Source organism: Sander lucioperca, chromosome 13, assembly GCF_008315115.2.
Source record: "Sander lucioperca isolate FBNREF2018 chromosome 13, SLUC_FBN_1.2, whole genome shotgun sequence".
In the NCBI taxonomy this organism is placed as follows: Eukaryota; Metazoa; Chordata; class Actinopteri; order Perciformes; family Percidae; genus Sander; species Sander lucioperca.
This window is the reverse complement of record NC_050185.1, coordinates 30,627,497-30,647,833: the sequence shown is the minus strand read 5'-3', so window position 1 is coordinate 30,647,833 and position 20,337 is coordinate 30,627,497. Positions and strand designations below refer to the sequence as shown.

Genomic DNA, 20,337 nt, shown 5'->3' with positions numbered 1-20,337 from the left:
TTATGACTTTTTTGACATACTATACTATGACTTTGTAATTTTTTTCGACATACTATACTATGACTTTTTTACAACTTTAAAAAAAATCCTAACTATACTATTACTTTTATCCCAACATGCTATACTATGACTTTTATATGACTATTTTTGACATACTATACTATAACTTTTTATGACTTTTTTTCGACATACTATACTATGACTTTTTTATAACTTTTTTCAACCTACTATACTATGACTTTTTAATGATTTTTTCAACATACTATACTATGACTTTCTTATGATTTTTTTTGACATACTATACTATGACTTTCTTCAATACACTATAGTATGACTTTTTATAACTTTTTGCGACATACTATACTATGACTTCTTTATAACTTTTTGCGACATACTATACTATGACTTCTTTATAACTTTTTTCGACATACTATACTATGACTTTATTTCGACATACTATACTATGACTTTTTTTAAAACATTTTTCAACATACTATACATGGCTTTTTTTTGACATACTATATTATGACTTTTTATGACTTTTTTTCAACATACTATACATGACTTTTTTATAACTTTTTTCGACATACTATGCTATGATTTTTTTAAACTTTTTTCAACATACTATACATGGCTTTTTTCGACATACTGTACTAAGGCTTTTTTAAGGCTTTTTTGAACATACTATACTATGGCTTTTTATAATTTTTTCGACATACTATACTAGGACTTTTTTATGACTTTTTCGACTTACTTATGACTTTCTTATGATTTTTGCGACATACTATACTATGACTTTATTTTGACATACTATACTATGACCTTTTTTTAAACTTTTTTCAACATACTGTACTATGACTTTAATGATTTTTTCAACATTTTGACATACTAAACTATTTTTTTTTCAACACACTATACTATGACTTTTTTTTAACATTCTATGCTATGACTTTTTTTTTTAATACTATACTTTGGCTTTTTCATAGCTTTTTTGACCTACTATACTATGACCTTTTTTGACATACCATACTATGACTTTTTATGATTTTTCAACATATAATACAATGATTTTTTACAACTATTTTCGACATGCTATGACTTTTTTATGATTTTTTCAACATACTATACTATGACTTTTTTTAAATACTATACTATGACTTTTTTCGATATACCATACTAGGACTTTTTTGACATACTATACCATGGGTTTTTCATGATTTTGTCGACATACTATACTAAGGCTTTTTATGACTTTTTTGACATACTATACTATGACTTTATTTCAACATACTGTACTACGACTTTTTTATGATTTTTTCAACATTTTGACATACTAAACTATAACACTATACTATGACTTTTTTAACATTCTATACTATGACTTTCTTTTTTAAATACTATACTTTGGCTTTTTCATGGCTTTTTTGACATACTATACGATGACTTTTTTCGACATACTATATATGACATTTTATGATTTTTTTCAACATATAATACAATGAGTTTTTACAACTATTTTCGACATACTATACTATGACATTTTTATGATTTTTTCAACATACTATACTATGACTTTTTCATGACTTTTTTCGACATACTATACAATGCGTTTTTATGATTTTTTTGACATACTATACTATGACTTTTTTGAAATACCATGGGTTTTTCATGGCTTATTTCGACATACTATTCTATGACTTTTTTAACATAGTATACTATTACTTTTTTTTACTTTTTTGACATACTACACTATGACTTGTTTTACTTTTTTGGACATACTATACTATGCCTTTTTTTGGATATAAATACTATGACTTTTTTTAACATACTATAGTATGTTTTTTTTTATATACTATACTTTGGCTTTTTCATGGCTTTTTTCGACATACTATATATAAATTTACATATATATACAATATATACTATACTATGACATTTTTTAATACTATACTATCGGTTTTTCATGATTTTTTCGACATACTATACGATGAATTTTTTCGACATTCTATACTATGACTTTTTTGAACATACATACTATGACTTTTTTTAAATACTATACTATGACTTTTTTATGACTTTTATCAACATACTATACTATGACTTTTTTTAATACTATACTATGGGTTTTTCATGATTTTTTGACATAATGTACAATGTCTTTTTTATGACTTTTTTCGACATACTATTGTGGTGGAAGATTTCTGTCAACAGACTGGGCAATAAAGAAGTTTCAAACAGAGACAAGTTGTTCCGTAATAGTTTGTTCAAATTTATTATTGCTTGAAAGCAAGGAGATCGAGTTACACAGCACACGTATCAGAGTACAGTGGAAGAGATCTCAAAGTAGCACAAAAAGACAAGAGTATATATATTCTCTTATGCAGTAATTTTTCATCGATGTCCACAACATAACCTTTTCTGTCTAGTCTGAAAAATCCCCTTATAGTCAACTCAACATGACTTTTCTGTCTGAACTAAAACATCCCATTACACTATACTATGACTTTTTTATGACTTCTATTAACATACTATACTATGACTTTTCCATGACCTTTTTGACATACTATAGTATGACTTTTTTGGACATGACTTCTTTTTTTAATTTCAACATACTACACTATGACTTTTTTTATGACTTTTATCAACATACTATACTATGATTTGTTTTAACATAGTATACTGTTAATAATTTTTTCAAAATACTATACTATGGCTTTTTTTAATCACTTTTATAGACTTACCATACTATGACTTTTCCATGACTTTTACTATACTATGCCATTTTTTAACATACAGTACATACTATGCTTTTTTATGATTTTTTTCAACATAATCATGCCATGAACACTTGCTATGAACTTTTTTTTTTTTTTCAATATACTATACCATGACTTTTTTTAAACATACTATACCTTTTTTATTTTTATGACAAACTATACTATGACATTTTCATGAAACTGCTTTCATATTTTTTTCAAACTGAAAATTCAACAGATTGATTACAATGAGTAAAAGAAAAGACCAAATGAAGAGTTCATTTCCAACCAAGTCAAATTTAATGTCTAAAGAGTCCTGAACACAAAAGAAAACTAATCAGTCTAGGAGACAAAACACTCCATGGCAGCACATAGTCAGTAACATAACTCCAATATTTGGCTTTGTACTGGAGATGATGTTGAAATGATTTTTTTGTTTGTTTATTCTCATTTTGATCTGCAAAAATTACAAAATCAGACACATGGAAAATAGAAATGACCGTGTATGTTGTACATCTTGTTCCCCTTCAAAAACTAAAATAATGCATTTCTCTTCATAAGCCAGCAGAGGGCAGACAGTACACATTTCATTCTACAGCCTGGCTGCCAGATCCAGAATTTTCAAGCCACTTTCAACATTTTACCAGTAACATTTTTGGAATCGAAGAAACTCCTCAGCAAGAACACAAGTACAGATAATACAGGCCATTCTCCGTCACTGTGGAACTGTGAATTATACGGGGCAATTTTTGTTTCATGCAATGTCAAAATAAATACGAGCCTTTCACAAATTTAATTTTTGCAGGTTTAATATATCGTACGACTGAAATAACTGGTTCACTTATGTTTTCATAATGTCTCACAAGCTTCGAGGAACAAGTATATGTAAACTAATTTTGCATTTTGTTTGTGAGGGCAAATTCAAGTGAGCCAGTTACTGAATTTGTAAGATTAAGAAGTTCCGAATCTTATACTTTGGATAGATTTTCAAAGACAAAAAACAGTGCCATTTTCTCCATTATGTAGTTTACACAATGTATTTGATTCTAAAGCTCAAATCAGTCCAAAATCAAAAGCTGTAAAAAGGAAATAAACTGCTTTGAATACTAACTTATTATGGATTCCAAAGTTCATAGATTTATCATCTTGTTAATTACAGCTCAAGATTCACAATTTCCTCTCTGATAAAAAAAAACAACAACAATGCGAAACAAGCGAATATAATATCAAATGCTCCCAACAGATACAAAGTGTAAATTCAGGTTGATGTGTTGCTTCACAACTGGTGCCCACTGGGGAATGTTCAACAAAATGTGAGGAGTGCTTGAGTTGGTTAATCATTTGGGCAGATTTCTAAACTTCAGGACTTGGCTTCTTGGTTATTCTCTGTACTGTATTACATAACTAACTGGAAACTCAGAAAGGCCAGGGTTTGCTAGACAGGTTAGGTTCATTATTTTGAGATCACAACTTTTCTCAAGACAACTGATGTTTTTGTGGTACTCGTTTGTAAGTTTTCAGGTCGAGAGACAGATTTTGGATAGATGATGAGATATTTCAGGTGACATAAGATGAAGAAAAAAAAGTTTGTGATCTGGAGAAAATGGACCTAAAAAAAAAAAAAGTCTAGCAGGCTTGGCCGATCTGAACTTCAATAGTTAACAGTGCAGAAACCCTGTCGTTGACCCATCTTAAAATGTATTCTTGTACAAAACTTTTTTCGAAAAGCAAACTTGACATACAACTGACACGCTTTCTAAAAAAAAACAAAAAAAACAACAACATTCTATTCATTGTGCAAAGACCAACAACATCTGACATCAAACTAATGAAGCTGACTGACATGGTACATCTGTGTGAACCGATAAAGGCAACAAAATGAAGACGAGAAAAGTCGGCATGCGGTTTTTCGGTTGGAGACTAGCGTCACACAGTAAGGCAACTTAACAACTCGGTTAGCTTCCCTGCCTGAAAGCTCCATAAAAATACTGCTTAGCAAAGATGTTAAATGAGCTTTTGGTGTTTCGGAAGGTGTTTTTTTTTTCTGAGCTGTACTCAAGAGATGGTTTTTAGAATATCACTATGGTTTGTCAAGAATTGAGGTTTTACAGCACATGCTTTAGCACTGAAGTTATACTTGTGTACTGCGGTTTTCCCTTGTAGACCTTAGATTTAGATACAAACAGCTGATAATGTACCGGAAGGATCCCGTTATTCAGACTACATGAATCATCGTGAAACGTGAGCAGCTTTGTGCACTTTGAGGAGATTTTGACAGGATTGCTGGAGTGTCTCAGACGTTGTATTTGAAACATTGAATCATCAAAATGTCTGTTCTTATCTTGAGGCTATGAAACTTCAAAGTGAACTTCTTTAAAACTGAAGCTCTTCCTTCCTTTCCTTCCTTCCACATTAACGTCAATGTCCGCTATCATGCACAGTTTGTCCCGATAACCTAAACATTAAAAAATTCATACTCCTGTTAAAACTTCAAGACGACATGCCACAGGGTACAAAACACAGAGAAAAAAAACAACTATAATCATCAACTTGAGAGCTAACATAGCTTATAATCAGAAAGGCAAAAACAAAACAAAAAACAAGTAGTGGGTTGGTGAATTTGGGAGCTTTCTGACAACATACTGCGTGTAGGCTATCACTTTGTGGACCAAAGTCCTGTAGTCCATGCCAGCCGTAGCTGGTAGGGAACGCTCTGCACTCCTGCGTGGCCTGATTCCCTAGGTTGGGATCCAAGAGGATGGCCAAAGCTTTACACTCGGAAGCTCTCTCCTTTGCCGTCAATGTGGCGCAGACGAAGGTAGACATCAGTGCCGATGCCCTGCATAGACTGTACGGACAGAGAACCGCCCAGGTACTCAGCGTAGGCCCTGGACGTGGGCAAGCCGAAACCAAACCTGCAGAAGACAAATACACAGACTTTTAGAAATCAATTGTCAATGCCAGAACGCCTGGTACCGTTTTTGATAGTGTAGACTTAGGCAAAATCAAAAACAAAAACAAAAAAACACCTCATTTCAATGATTACACAAGCCAGGTCAAAGGGATACTTTGCAGATTTCAATCCAGCTCTGTGTTATCTTCATGTGGGAACACACCATTTATCTAAACACACTGCCCACACTGGCGTGACACAGAGCTGGATTTAAAAATCAACAAAATATCTCTCTAAGTGCCATTTCCTCTACCTTTGTAAAAACTAAACAAGTACATTCTGCACTTTTAAATTCTCACCCATGCATAGGGTTGGACTGGTTTCCACTATTGGTAATGTTGTTGAAGAAGTTGCTCATGCGGGGATCCTGTGCGCTCTCCTCAGCCGTGCTGAAGTGGTAGTCCATCACCTTGTCTATAATATTGTGAGGAATGCCGCCGCCACGGTCTGAAATCCTTAAAGATATATACATTTTAAAAAAAATTGTTATCTTTGGAAGCTTTGAGCGACACAACAGTTGACTAGTGTCCTTTTCTTTGGCTTAAATTAAAACCCCCCAGCTTTCTTAAAACACCAGCTAAGACTCGTATTGTCATATTTTATAAATAAGTATTTTTCTTTTAAACCAGTAGCAATTGTACAGAAATGTAGCCGCTCACCTGATGACAAAATCAATGTCGTTATTGGCAATGGTGACGACCACATCGGGCACATTGTATGGGGTGTCCAGATGGCTTTCCATGGTGGCCCTGAGGAGACAAATAAACGGATGTCATTGGGAGTAAATGGTCAGTGTGCAAAGTGTGCTCTCATTTCATAAAAGACTCAAGGGTCAAGTTTAGCTTGCAGACATGTTAGCCAGGAACAGCGGGGGAAAAAACCCCCCCATAAACCCATGAGGAGGAATACCTGATGCCAAAACCCATTATTAAAAGATATTTGTTGATTCCTATAGGCCGTTTTTACTGATAAGAGTGATTGTTAAAATATATGAAGCACAGGTTATTACACTTTCTGTGAACGGTAGGAAAAAAGTCGACCTACTTTCACTAATAATTCATTCGAAAAAGGATACAAAGGGAGATGAATTATGCCACATTCTGCACTGACTACAAATTGGTGGAACGAGCTCCCGAGTCCCAAGCGACTTCAGCACAGCAGAAACCCTACACATGTTCTGTCGCAGACTGAAAACACACCTACTCAGACTGCATCCTGGCCCTATCTATTTCTTGTTTGTAAAATGTAGCACTTGAAGCAGTTTAGCTTATTTGATGTAATTGTATGTACTCGCATGATTGGGTGGTTCAATGCACTTATTGTTAAGTCGCTTTGGATAGAAGTAAGGCTGGGGCCATATGCTTTTGTCCCGATACGATTCTTTCACGACACATGGGTGCCAATTAGATTTGTATTGCCATTCTAGAAGTATTGTGATTCGATAGTATCGAGTATTGCAATTTTCTTTTCCTTCCTTAACAAAAAAAAGATGAATAATACACTTCTAGAAACAATATATCATGAGACATTTGAGAGAAACTACTTGTTTTCTAAGAAGAATATACATGACATGTCAGTCAGCCTGACATTTATTTAATTTGTAAAGAAGTACATAACATGTATTTTCTGCATTTTCTGATTTCACTGTTTTGCTGGAAACAAATATGATGTAGTCACTGTCTGCGGTACCGTATAAACAGAAAATCAGTCATTGGTAAAATTGTCGCAAAAAAACAAAACGTATGATTTCCAAGTTTTTTTCCCCACACCTAGATAGAAGTGTCAGCTAAATGAATGTAATGTAATTGTGGGTTGTACCGAGAACTGACTCTATCATTCCATCCAAACTTGAGAAAAAGAAAATGCTACACTGTGATTTCCATCTCTAGATCTCAAGGTCCTTCAACAACAGGAGATGGATAAACACCGACATGTGCAGTATGTATGAGTGGTGAGGTTACCTCATGGCATTCTTGAGGAGCTCGGGCAGGATGTAGTCCAGAGGCAGAGGGATGAAGGGGAAGCGAGCTGCTACGTGTCCGTTGATCCTCACTCTGGGCGAGTTACCGTACTGGTGCTCACACAGGCGCCTGGTGGACCAGAGGAACCGTTAATGTTTACCATGGTCACCGTCCCAGTTTAGTGTGTTAGCAGGCAAGCATTTGATAATTAGCACTAAATGCAAAGTAAAGCTGAGACTGATGGGAATGTCATTAGTTTTGCAGGGATTTGGTCATAAACCAAAATTCAATTGTGACCGTGAAAAAGTTAAGGGGTCAGCAAAGCTATTACAATTCATACTAAAGGCCAATTTATGCTTATGCATTAAATCGACGCCGTGGGTACGTACGTAGATATGTGGAGATACACACCCTACGCCGTAGCCTGACATACAACTACATGTCGCAGCGACGCAACAACTGTGATTGGTTCGCTTGGCCGTGGCTTGGCAGCATTGCATTCCCACCATCTCATTTCCTGGTTCTCCTTCTCCATAAACAACATGAAATCAAGGAGAGGGTTAACTTTTCCTGCTACAGATTTCCCACCGTGGTCAGAAAGCACAGGGGAGACACTTTGTTTCTCTCACTATGACTCTGGAGTCGCTAATCACTCCGAAGCTAATCAGTGTCACTCTCTCTACCACACACACACAGCTATTCTCTTAAAGAGATCGACGCACACACCAACGCACAAGTATAAACTTCAGCCCACTTACGTCGGCTACGGCGAAAGCTCTTCGTGGAGCCTCCGCAGAACCATAAATCACACTTAAGTAGGACTTAAAGTGTGAACCAAATTTCATTGTATCCAGCCAATATTTGTTGAGATATTTTATAGAAATGTATTGTAATTATACTTTAAAAGTGCTGATTTCATTGTGTTCACCAGCTGTACACTGCCCCAAACAATAACAGATACATTGATCATTTCCAAGCTGATTATTAGTCCACAAAGTGTGTGAACTTTCTTTGTGAACTTTCTGTAAAGTCTGTAAAAATCACGGACTCTAAAGAGGTCATTTTGATAAGATTACAGAAGGTAAACAAGGACGATAGCTCATTCACAGCTCCAGGTGCTGAAACGCGTTTGCTTTTGAGTTTATCAGCTGAACTTTGACTTCCCTCAGTCAACAAAGTGCTCATTTAGAAGGGGAAAGTCATCTAAAGGGGATAAATAAACACTTACCTGGCAAAGTCCACCCACTTCTCGACGATCTTTTTCGGGGAGAGACGTCTGCATATCATCCCAACAAAATCAGGCTGAAACAAGAACAGAAATATTTTACTTTTCACTCAAATCAAAGAAATAAACTGTATATATATATTTTTAAATAACTGACTGTAGTTTTTCTTAATCTGTAATAATAATAATAATAATTGCTTCCCAACAGCTAAAAGTATTCCCCAACAAATGCACTGTATCCTCTTGTTTAAGTAAGTGTTTGCTAAAAACTACAATGACCAGCTGTTTTAGGAAATGACTGAGCTTTTTAAAGATCCATGTCTTCAGTAGGAACTAATGGGCTTTGGGCTGAGAGCTACATACAAAATGGGAAAGTCAGATGTTACTGGGAAATGTGACGTTGTAGAATACTTGGACAACAAACGACCCTAACTCTAGGCTAACCACATATTCTGCTCCAGGGAAAACAACACAGGACAAATGTTTAAACTAAGTTTGAATCCCAGAAACACTCAGACGTACATTGTCCTCGTGGAGGGCGAGGTGGTGCGTGGCCAACATCCGGATTCCCAGACGAGAGCACAATGTTGTATCCAGGAAGCTGCGGATGATCGCCTCATCCTGCAATAGTAGGAAAAAAACAGCTGATGAAACCCATCAAATAAAGACTGATTTGCTCTAAAATCTAAAATATTAACTAACCTTGTTGATTTTAAAGGGGTGATAGAATGCAAAACCGATTTTACCTTGTCATAGTTGAATAATGACAGTTTGGAGGGTAACTAGGACATACATAGAACCTCAAAGTCCCATTGACACCTCTTTCCTCTGCAAATCTCACAATTTGAAACTGCCTCTGAAAACGGGAAAATCTCAACTAACCACCGAGCCCCGGTAGTCCAGTAACCCAAGACGGTGACTTTGCCCTGGGTATGTAGCACAGCGGGCTGCCGCGTTCTCGTCAGACTGTGTGGAGCTCCTGAAGTCTGACACGTCTTACCAAATTTGCAATTAGCCATCAAGTTACGTAAAACAGCCCATATTTGAGCTTTATATAGTTGATTTCTCACATAAAAAAGTCTCAGAAGTGAATTTAGTAACGAAATAACAGACAAACAATGCATTGCAGTGTCTGAAATATGAGACCTGCTGTCTCATCTCCAATGTGTTTCTATGTGGTCCGCTCAACCAATCAGCGCACAGCTCATCTAAATATTCATGAGCATACCATATTTGGAAGAAAAGCTCTTGTTCAAAATAGGGCCATATTCACAGGGTAGTTTAGGGCCCATAGAATAGCACTTGGGCCATTTTCAGCCCAACCAATGTTACATACCCTATTAGGAGACCTTAAGGAACAGTGTGAAATTCCCTATATAAGCATTCTATCGCCACTTTAAGACCAGATTAGTAGATTTCATTAGCAAAAAGTTGACGAACGCTTTTTAAGACATGAATTTAGAACCTTAACAGAATCTTTCCGACAGCTGAAGGACCCTTAAATTACGCTGATGAAAGTATAGAAATGTCCTCAATTTAATACTCTACACAGGCTATCATTACAAAATCATTTGTGGGGAATCCTTTCCAACATGGGGTCCATCCTACAGTTTTGGAGGTGCAGTTGTTACCTGGATGTGTCGGCGACACTCTCTGAAGCCCTGCGCCAGCATGGTGACCACATCTTTGTGGTCGTCCAGCAGCTGCTGCACCAGTTTACAGAAATGTGCCTCCTCGTCCTGATCCTTGATCTGTAAACAGAATGGGACACTTCAAATCAACTCTTTAAAACGTGACATTATAAAGCTCTACTAAGACAGGCCTTTTATTTACTTTTAAGTATATTTTATATGTTTTACTAAGAGGCTTCCAATTTTTTTTCCCGTTTTAATTTGATGTTAATGCAACACTTCCTCCATGTTTACCTATTTACCTATTAAGTTTACCTACAGATGTTTCACAACAAAGGCCTTCCACCGTATCAAAGAGCATAATCCCTCCCATTTTCTGGCTTTTAATGTGAAAAGCCTGCAGAAAGTGTTGAATTCCACTGACAGTAGCTTCACAATGATTCAAAAAAACTGCAAAGTAGAAGTTACTTGAATTAATGAGCGAATGAAAACAGTATTTCTGTTGAAAAACGAAAGATAATGTTGTTATAGTGATGGAATTAGTGCTGTGGAAATATGCATTATGTACATTATTAATACATTATAATTTAGGCTACCTATTACAGTACAGGTAACTCCACCCCCTTTTTAATGTGGTTTAGTCAGTCTTTATTGGCTATAGCACCCAGAGTCAAAAAAGCATGGGTAGTTGGTTCTTACAAATAAAAGATCTTATGTTCTCCGATAATCAAATATCTATTTCTTAACCCACATAACAGTTCAGAACTATTATAGTCAACTCCTGCTGGTGTCACTAGAGCTTCTGTTCATCATCATCAGAAAAGTTAAACTACATCCAGCATGAGGGTGCATTTAAAAGGCTATTTTTTTTAAATGGAGTCCGAGGCAGTGCTCACTCCACATCAAAACGCTACATTACATCAGTTCCAGCAAACTTCACGAAGAACAGTGAGAGCAGAACAGCATCACTGATCTATTTTAACCGACAACGTTATCTTCACATTAATTGCGGTTTAGATAACACGCTCGACTGTCCTGCTGTTACAAACGTGAACTAACCAGACTCCTGCCTCGTTCATGGATTCACGGCAGTGCGTTGCTGCAGAATGAATATGGGGGAAACACAATGGATATTTGCCGAACTTGACAAATGAAAAGTATTTTCTCATTTTATTAAGAACTTTAGTGCAAAATGAACACAACGTGCAAGGATCAGAGCATAAAACATCATCCAAGTGACGTAAATATTTCCATAATGCAGTTCAGCCACTAGTTTTTCCGACATTTGCGATAGAAACCATGTCGAAAAATATCTACAATAGACATTTTTATTAGGGGTGGGAATCACCAGAGGCCTCACGATACGATATCATCACGATACTTATGTCACGATACGATACTACTGCAATTTTAAACAAATTGCAATATTCTGCGATATATTGCAATTTATGACTTTTTTTCCCAACTTCAAATTTTTCCCAATTTCACATTATGTCCCCAAAAGAAAACTTTGTCAACATCGGTTTTATCTACAAAGATACATTTCTCTGTTTGTTCATCTCACTTCAATTTTGTTGCTGCAATATGGGATTGTCAAGCAGACAAACTGACCAACACATATATATAAATGATCGATACTTGGCGTCTGTGTATCGATACAGTATTGCCACGGAAAATATTGCGATACTATGCTGTATTGATTTTCCCCCCACCCCTAATTTTTATATAGTTTTTTTTTTTAGATATCAATTTAGTGTCAGGAGAACTTAAGTGCAACTGTGAATAGTCACATTTTGTAAAAATAAAAAACATAAGGTGGTTGTGAAACATGAGGGTTTGCACCTTTTCGTGGTTTATTCATACCTGTAAATCAAATGCCTTACCTGAATAATGGAAAAAAAAAAAAACGTAATGGAAATAGGAGTCAGGGCAACATGCGGATTGGCTAAGTGCTGAACAGATTGACCAATCCTGGGACTGCTACATGCAGGCAGATCAAAAGTCTTGACAACAAATGTTCTCACTTCCTGTTTATGATCATGAGTAAAACCGCTCCCTGAGAAATGAAGTCATGACCCTGTGTGTGTTTCCTGTTTGTCTGTGTGTGTGTGTGTGTGTGTGTGTGTGTGTGTGTGTGTGTGTGTCACTCACCGAGGGAAAGTCACTGAGCATGTGGTAGGCTCTGATGTACAGTTCATGCTGCAAGAAAGCACAGGAGAAGTGGAGGCTGTAGTTAGACAGATTTTCTGTGATCGTCCATCCAACCATTAAGCATGGAAATGGAATGGAAATTGATTTATTTGAAACAGGGACAATGCACAAATAAACATTAAACTTGTTAAACAAGAGAATATGTCTTGGGCCAGGTTATAGCAACAATTGCTAATTTCCACCTGTAGTCCCTGGGCAGGTATGACAAATTTAAAAAACAATTAACAATTTTAAATAGAAATTTTACAGGACTATAAATGACATGGTGTCCATAGTAATTAAAAACAGGCAGTTTAGCAAAAACAGCACAAATCACATCACCGGCCCCCTGACTGGGCCCCGCACCACTGACAAGTCACACGTGGCTAATATTACAGAACATTTCAGGATGCGTCCAAACAAAGTTGAACAACTCCTCCCCAGGAAAAAAAGCTTTGGTCCATAGTTAAGAGTATTAATGACTGGACTACATTACACTTTAATTCATAATCTGGATGTGTATCTGTTGAAACTCAAAATCAGCTTCAAGTATTGTTTTCTTTTTGATAGAAAAGCTGATAGAGCAAGTAAAGCCCCCCTGGCCTACATTACAACTGGGGTGTACAAAAGGAGCGGCGCTTTATGTAATCCGCACAGACGAGCTCCAGAAAGGAAGGAATCTAGGTGAAAGTTCATCAGCAAGACATGAAGAGGTGGTCAATCGTACTGCTGGGAAAAACAATGTTCCCACCCTGGAGACAAACCACAGACTCCCACTGAAAATAAAAGAAACATGATACGTGTTTCTGCGACCCTGAATAGGATAAGTAGTTACAGATAACTGACAAATGATCGAGTTGATACATCCAGACTCTTACATCATTTCATTGTTTGTGAATCTCTGTGCAAAAAGTTTCTTTTAAGATTATTTTTGGGCATTTTCAGGCCTTTATTTATAGAGGACAGCTGAAGACATGAAAAAGGGAGCGAGGGGGAATGACATGCAGCAAAGGGCCGCAGGTTGGAGTCGAACCCGCGGCCACAGCGTCGAGGAGTAAACCTCTATATATGGGTGCCTTCTCTACCAAATGAGCTACCCAGGCGCCCCCAGCCATGCAGATAGTTTTGGGCATTTTATTGGCTGAGGTTCTAAGACATCTCTGTGTGTGGCTTGTGCCACCACATTCATACAAGGGGGTTTAAAGGAATTTTGTTAGTCCAAAATGGCATTTGAAAAACTCAACTACAATGTTTCTTTCCACGAACTGTGCCCTGGTTGCTCTGGATATTCAAAAAACTTCACTGTGGACAGTTGTCATTGGAATGACATTCTCCTGAATAAACCAGTCCCTATGAAAAGTGTTAAAAGTAGGAAGTATTTGGAAATTGTCATGGGCAGAACAGCATTTAACAAAACAAGTGTAGCACGTATCACTGGTTCATACAATAGGAGACGACCCCCAGAAATTTCTACTTAGCTAAAGGCTAATTAACTTACTTTTTAACTAGCTAGTCAACAATGTAATGTTTTGTTGAGGAATAGCTACAGGCTTATTAACTGACTGTTTAGCTAGCTAGCAAACAGTGCAATGTTTTGTTGAGGAATAGCTACAGGCTAATTAACTGACTTTTTAACTAGCTAGCCAACAATGTAATGTTTTGTTGAGGAATAGCTACAGGTTAATTAACTGACTTTTTAACTAGCTAGCCAACAATGTAATGTTTTGTTGAGGAATAGCTACAGGTTAATTAACTGACTTTTTAACTAGCTAGCCAACAATGTAATGTTTTGTTGAGGAATAGCTACAGGTTAATTAACTGACTTTTTAACTAGCTAGCCAACAATGTAATGTTTTGTTGAGGAATAGCTACAGGTTAATTAACTGACTTTTTAACTAGCTAGCCAACAATGTAATGTTTTGTTGAGGAATAGCTACAGGCTAATTAACTGACTTTTTAGCTAGCTAGCAAACAATTTAATGTTTTGTTGAGGAATAAAGAGCAGCCAAAAATAAATGGTTTACCCTCTTTTGTAGCCTACTTACTAGGTCCCAACAGCACAATAAACTATTTAATTTTGGTTTACATCAATTACCTTATATTTACTAAAACGTAATTCGTTTTTAATTGCGCAACACAGGTATGCTTAATTTTTAACCTGGATTTACTTGGTTTAACCCTAGTTTTGCTAAACTCTGATTCGAACTAATCTTAGATTAAATGAATTAATGTTGATGCAACCCAGCCTAATATGTCAGTCCTGGTTATATTTGAGTTAAAACAATGGAATTGTGTGGGGAATTTAGCAGCCTGGAGCATAGGAATAAAATGTCTATGATCTGGAGTTATGTTGTTCATACATGAGCTCATCTCTATGTACTGTATGCATGAGCATCACATTTTCAGAATTGTGTGCAAAGTTCCATTTTTGTGTGTGTATACAATGGAGAAAAACTGTATACAGCATTTTTTCCTGGCAAAATGTTACGCCAGACACCCAGTTCATAAAACTGCAAACATATAAATATTGCAATATTTCATCAGTGAGCCACTAAATAGGAGTTTATATAATTCAGGTTATTCATAAAAGTAAAATTAGCTCCTGTGTCGTTCGAAGCTGGGGACCGATTTTAACCTATCTAATCTCTATGTGTAAGCACCTTTAGAATTTCCTTCCTTTCATTCAAAGTTCAGCCATGACACTCCTGTGATGTGGCCCAGTTGTCATTTTCTTATTATAGAATCTGCTGCACGGCCGACGCGACATTCCCTCGCTTCATGTACAGCTCCAACACTGTGGCCAGGAGCAGTGTGTCTTGAGAATTGTGTTCTTACCACTTGCAGAATGGTGGGGTTGCAGCCAATGATGAAGGGCAAACTGCGGAAGCCCTTGATGCGATGGGAGATTCGTACAGGCAGCTCTTTGTGTAGGTACTTGGCACTGCTCTGAGATCACATGCACACACAGATGATAGAGAAAAGCAAGTGAGTAAAAAGTCACAGAGATCAAAGAGCTTCTCATTAAAAAGGTACACTTGGCAGTTCTCTCAATGTGGCTAAAATATTTACCAAGACGTGGTGTCCATCGGGAGACTTCCCAGAATACAGCAGGGTTGCTAAGGTCAGTCGCACTGAGGCCTGGGGAGACATTAACACGTACGATCACATACACATTTACAGTTGCAGGTGCAGGTCACATCACACGTCGTGAAAAACGTGTCTATTTTGCTACTGGAGAGACTATCACATGTGTTCCGAGTAGGGCTGGGTATCATTTAAATTAATAAAATTACGATACCGGTACCAATACCAGTAGCCTTAAAGGGATACCGATACCAAGAGAGTACTTCATTCTATACCCATCATGTGAATGTGAATGGAAGCAGCAGGTGCCGTGATAGTGGGCCAATCACACATCGCATTTAACCGAAGAAGGCTTGCAGTGATTTGCTGCAAGCAAACAAATAGATTTTTTTCTAGATCAGGGTACAAAAAGGATCGAAAGCAGGTATGGTAAGTTTCGACACTACCCGGTACTGGGTTGTTTTGGTCGATACCTTAGAAGGTATTGAGTTAATATACAAACGTAAATGCATTTAAATGTATAAAAAATATATTTTTGTGTGCAGTCGACCAAGCTCAGCCACAGAAAGTCACTAATGCTGGTCATGTATTATGGGGGAGAAACCTGTTATGTGTCACCAAACAGTAAGTGGATAAGGACTGGATTCCAGTGTACTGATTAGATTACAAATTCAACGGACAACTTTACACCTACAGGACAATGATGTGCAACATGATTCCAAGGTAGCACATGGTCACATCAACATGATAGGCACGCTATAGTATAAAAAGTCTTGAAAATAAACTGTACTAAGTGTTAAGAATATGTAGCTGTTGACACATATTAAACCTGCTTGTAAAGACAGCCTTGATAATATAGCTGCAGCCAATAACATCAAGGTTTTATTTAGGTAAGCTCAGCATTGGTATTGTCAATGCTTGCTAAAACCCTGTTTAACATGCAATCTGTTTGGATACAAAAACATGGATGTTAATGAAAGGTGTAAAAGAACAGCAGAAGGCAATTATGATTGGATCAGCCAGACCACATCTGGAGGTAGTTATGCTCACATTGGGATCATATATCATGTTAATACTAGGGCTGGGTGAAAAAATAATTTGTTTGAGTGATCTGATATCAATTAATAAAATCCCAAAATTGATCTTTTTATATATGCTTTTTCACCTGTTGATGTGGTGAACTGACCCTCTTTTTGGGGGGTCACTTCTTAATGTAAACATAAACCTGATGCATTAGAAACATATTTGAGGTTTGCTTCTTGCTTGTACAATTTACAGCATAAGTCTGTGTCTGAGAATCTCTTTTATATCAAAGCAAAATTGGTAGTGTAACTGAAATGTCCGGTGGATTTCTGAGGACTATGGTTAACTGCTCCTCAGATCTCTGCAGGGTAAATCCAGACAGCTAGCTAGACTATCTGTCCAATTTAAGTTTTCTGTTGCACGACTAAAACAACCTTTGAACGTACACATGTTCCACCAACACAAGTTCCTTTCCGAGGCTATTTCGCAGTGGCACCATGGCTCTGTCAGGTGCTTAGCAACGCCCAAGTTGATTGTGATTGGTTTAAAGAAATGCCAATAAACCAGAGCATGTTTTTCTCCCATCCCGCAATGCTGTGTGGACTAGCCAGACCCTCCTCCGCAGTGCTGTGAAGGAAGGTCTGGCAATGCTTGACTAACCCGGCTATGACATGTGAAAAGTTTGTCTCAAGTGCTTCTGTGCAGATCTGGAAAGTACACAATGTACACAGAGAACCCCCACCCCCAACAACTGCACCAGGTTAGTGTGTGACTATAGTCACAAGACAAAATAAAAACTGCAGCTGACTGCAATCAGCCATGTGTGTGGTCTTTGTGATCAGTGGCTACATGCACTTAAATTTGCATTTTATTTTGTACAACTACATTTCAGCTGACAACATTAGAGTAGGGCGTTGTATGATTTGAACTTAACAGGCAGCTGCAAATTCCTTCCTCATTCAACTGTGAAGAAATACTTGCAATGTGTGTGTTTTGCTCCACACCGAGTGAAAAAAAGCTGACCAGACAGCTGGAAATCATATGACACACTATTGAGGCATCCATCTTCTTGCCAGGCATAAGAACTCTTTGGAAAATAATGGTTTGAAAAAAAGAAATAAAATATTTTTAACAAATAAGAAGAAAGAGGTTGCTGTGGACTTTGTAGATGCATTTGTGGGTAAAGAGCTATCCATGTTTGACGTTTCCGTAAACACAAATATAAGTGCTTGTATACTGAACTGACTGAGTATAACTTCACCTCCATTGCTTTAACGTAACACCGAATGACCACTTTTCTCGGTCAACATCAGTGACAACAAATAATTTGAGCTGGCAATACTTCTTAACATGATGGCGTCACTTTGTTTGAGATTAAAGAATGTCAGTAGCTAAACATAATTTTCTCATGGAGCTGCATTCATGTCCTCTGGAGAAAATCGTTCAACAGCGGTTAGGACTAACGTAACGGGCTAGGAAATTTTGGATTTTCAAAAATATGTATTTTCGTTCACCCATAACACTGCAATATCTGGCAAACAAATATAAATTAGTTACTTGTGTTTTGATTTAATATAGCATTACGTTATATCTACATTTTATTTATTTAAAATAAATAAATAATTGCATACATTAATCACAGGTGTTTTATTGGTGACAGTTTCTCCAAGTTGGAGAGAGAAGTCGAGGTTTTTCCCGAGTAGGCCAACTTACGTAGCTAACTTAGCCAGCTAACGTTAGCTTTGAAGCGGATCGGTCATCTATGTTGCAGAAATACGTATGTATTGTCTTTTCAGTGTCCATGAACGCAACACGAACCTTGCTAACAGCTAGCATTACTATCAAGCTACATCTAGCTTTCTCCCTCGTTGCCCGTTCGAGAAGGTGCATCGGCAAAAAAAAGTCACTTCATTACCTTTTCTGCGGAAACGTCGATTGCGGACTGGTTGTAAAACGACGTGACAGTCTTCGACCGCTCTCTTGCCATCTCTGAGAACCCCTGCATCGAGGACGTGGACCGAAATCTGCGGCTTCCCGTGCTTGACATCAGCGGCACTGTTTTGGTGAGGGGGTCCAGCAGGAGGCTGCCGAGCCTCGGCCTGGCCCTGCAGGTAGCACCGCTCAGCATCTCCACCGCTATACTTGTCAGTCCCGGACGCATGTGGAAACGAGCTGTGTGTGTGAACACGGCTGTCCTGTTCCCGAACTAGCGCTAAATTCTAGAGTTGCAACAAGGCCATTAGGGTCGCGTCGTAATGGTGCACAAAGGCACGTTACGTATCTGAGTACAGTAGAGAGAGGGTATAGGAAGGGCTTTGTGCGCATTGGCCAGTGGGGGAGAGATCTGGGACGACGACATGAAAGATGAACCAATCAGTCAGTTAGAGGCGGAGCGAAGAACCACACCAACAACGCACACTGTCCAGCTGCCGTCGGTAAACAAGTATATCAGCCTGATCAGGGGCCTGTTTCACAAAACCAAGATAAGAGATTAAGCCGGGATTTATCAGTTATCCTGGATGATTTAAGCCTTGACTCGGTTTCACGAAAGTGGAGGCACATAAATCACCATGGAGATTTATTCTGTGCAGCTAGCCTGCTCCCGACCAGGCTAACATTCAGGATTTATTTAATCCTGGAGCCTTTTCTGATCACCCAGCAGTGGTTTTACCCTGTTGTTATCAGCCTGGATTAAAATACAACAGGTGCATGTTGCTGTTCATTTAAGTACTGTTATTATTTAAAGTTTTAAATTATAATTATTCATGTGACAGTCATTGTTACTGTTATATTGCTGTATGAAGACTGCTGTTCATATCGTTGTTAGAAGTTTGATGACTATATTATAGCAGTTGTTGAGATAATTAGAAAAGGCTGATTTCAAATGTGTTTTAAATGAATTCTGTTACTAAGGGCAATACATACAATGCTGTACATTTCTATAGTTGACCAATGCACCTCGAATTATTTTAGTTGATTAATTTTTTTTTTAATTCTTTAACAATAAGGATGATGTTTGTTCCTCTTCCATGTGCATTGTATTTGGCATTCTTAGCACACAAAGTGTGTTGTCCAGTAAACTGGGACTATAATTTGGGAGGATTGTACAATTTGAAGAACATATCCTAATTGTACAATCCTCCCAAATTATAGTCTTAGTTCACTGGACCAGTAACTATCTAGTGATGGCTACTGTACATTCATGTAACAACAGGGAGAGGACACCCCAATGGTTTTTGACCTTATATTTTGCTGGGGGGGAAATAACTGATGAATATACTCTGTTCCATTCATGTTTACAGTGTGCATGGGATTTATCACTTAATTATCTTTATAGTTAGATTTTAGAGTCACATTTCTTCAGTGTCTTTATTTTCTATGTCCATATATACAAGGGAGCAAGGCATATAATATGTAGAGAAGGAAACTCGTCCTCTATAAAAAATAAAAAATAAAAAATAACACGAGAAAAAGCATGGCAGATAATAGCAGACAGACTGAATGATAGTCTAAA

General features: G+C 37.3%; 1 protein-coding gene across 1 annotated transcript; it reads right to left on the bottom strand.

The window, feature by feature from the left end:
* Nucleotides 1-3,036: 3,036 nt before the first annotated feature.
* On the bottom strand, nucleotides 3,037-19,150 carry bckdk (branched chain ketoacid dehydrogenase kinase). Its single transcript, XM_031307927.2, has 11 exons — nucleotides 18,739-19,150; nucleotides 15,786-15,854; nucleotides 15,552-15,662; nucleotides 12,678-12,725; nucleotides 10,527-10,646; nucleotides 9,418-9,516; nucleotides 8,899-8,972; nucleotides 7,671-7,799; nucleotides 6,369-6,458; nucleotides 6,009-6,164; nucleotides 3,037-5,671 (listed from the first exon to the last, which is right to left on the bottom strand). The coding sequence occupies exons 1-11, from the start codon at nucleotides 18,982-18,984 to the stop codon at nucleotides 5,527-5,529; spliced, it is 1,287 nt and encodes a 428-aa protein (XP_031163787.1). The 5' UTR covers nucleotides 18,985-19,150; the 3' UTR covers nucleotides 3,037-5,526.
* Between the last annotated feature and the right edge of the window lie 1,187 nt (nucleotides 19,151-20,337).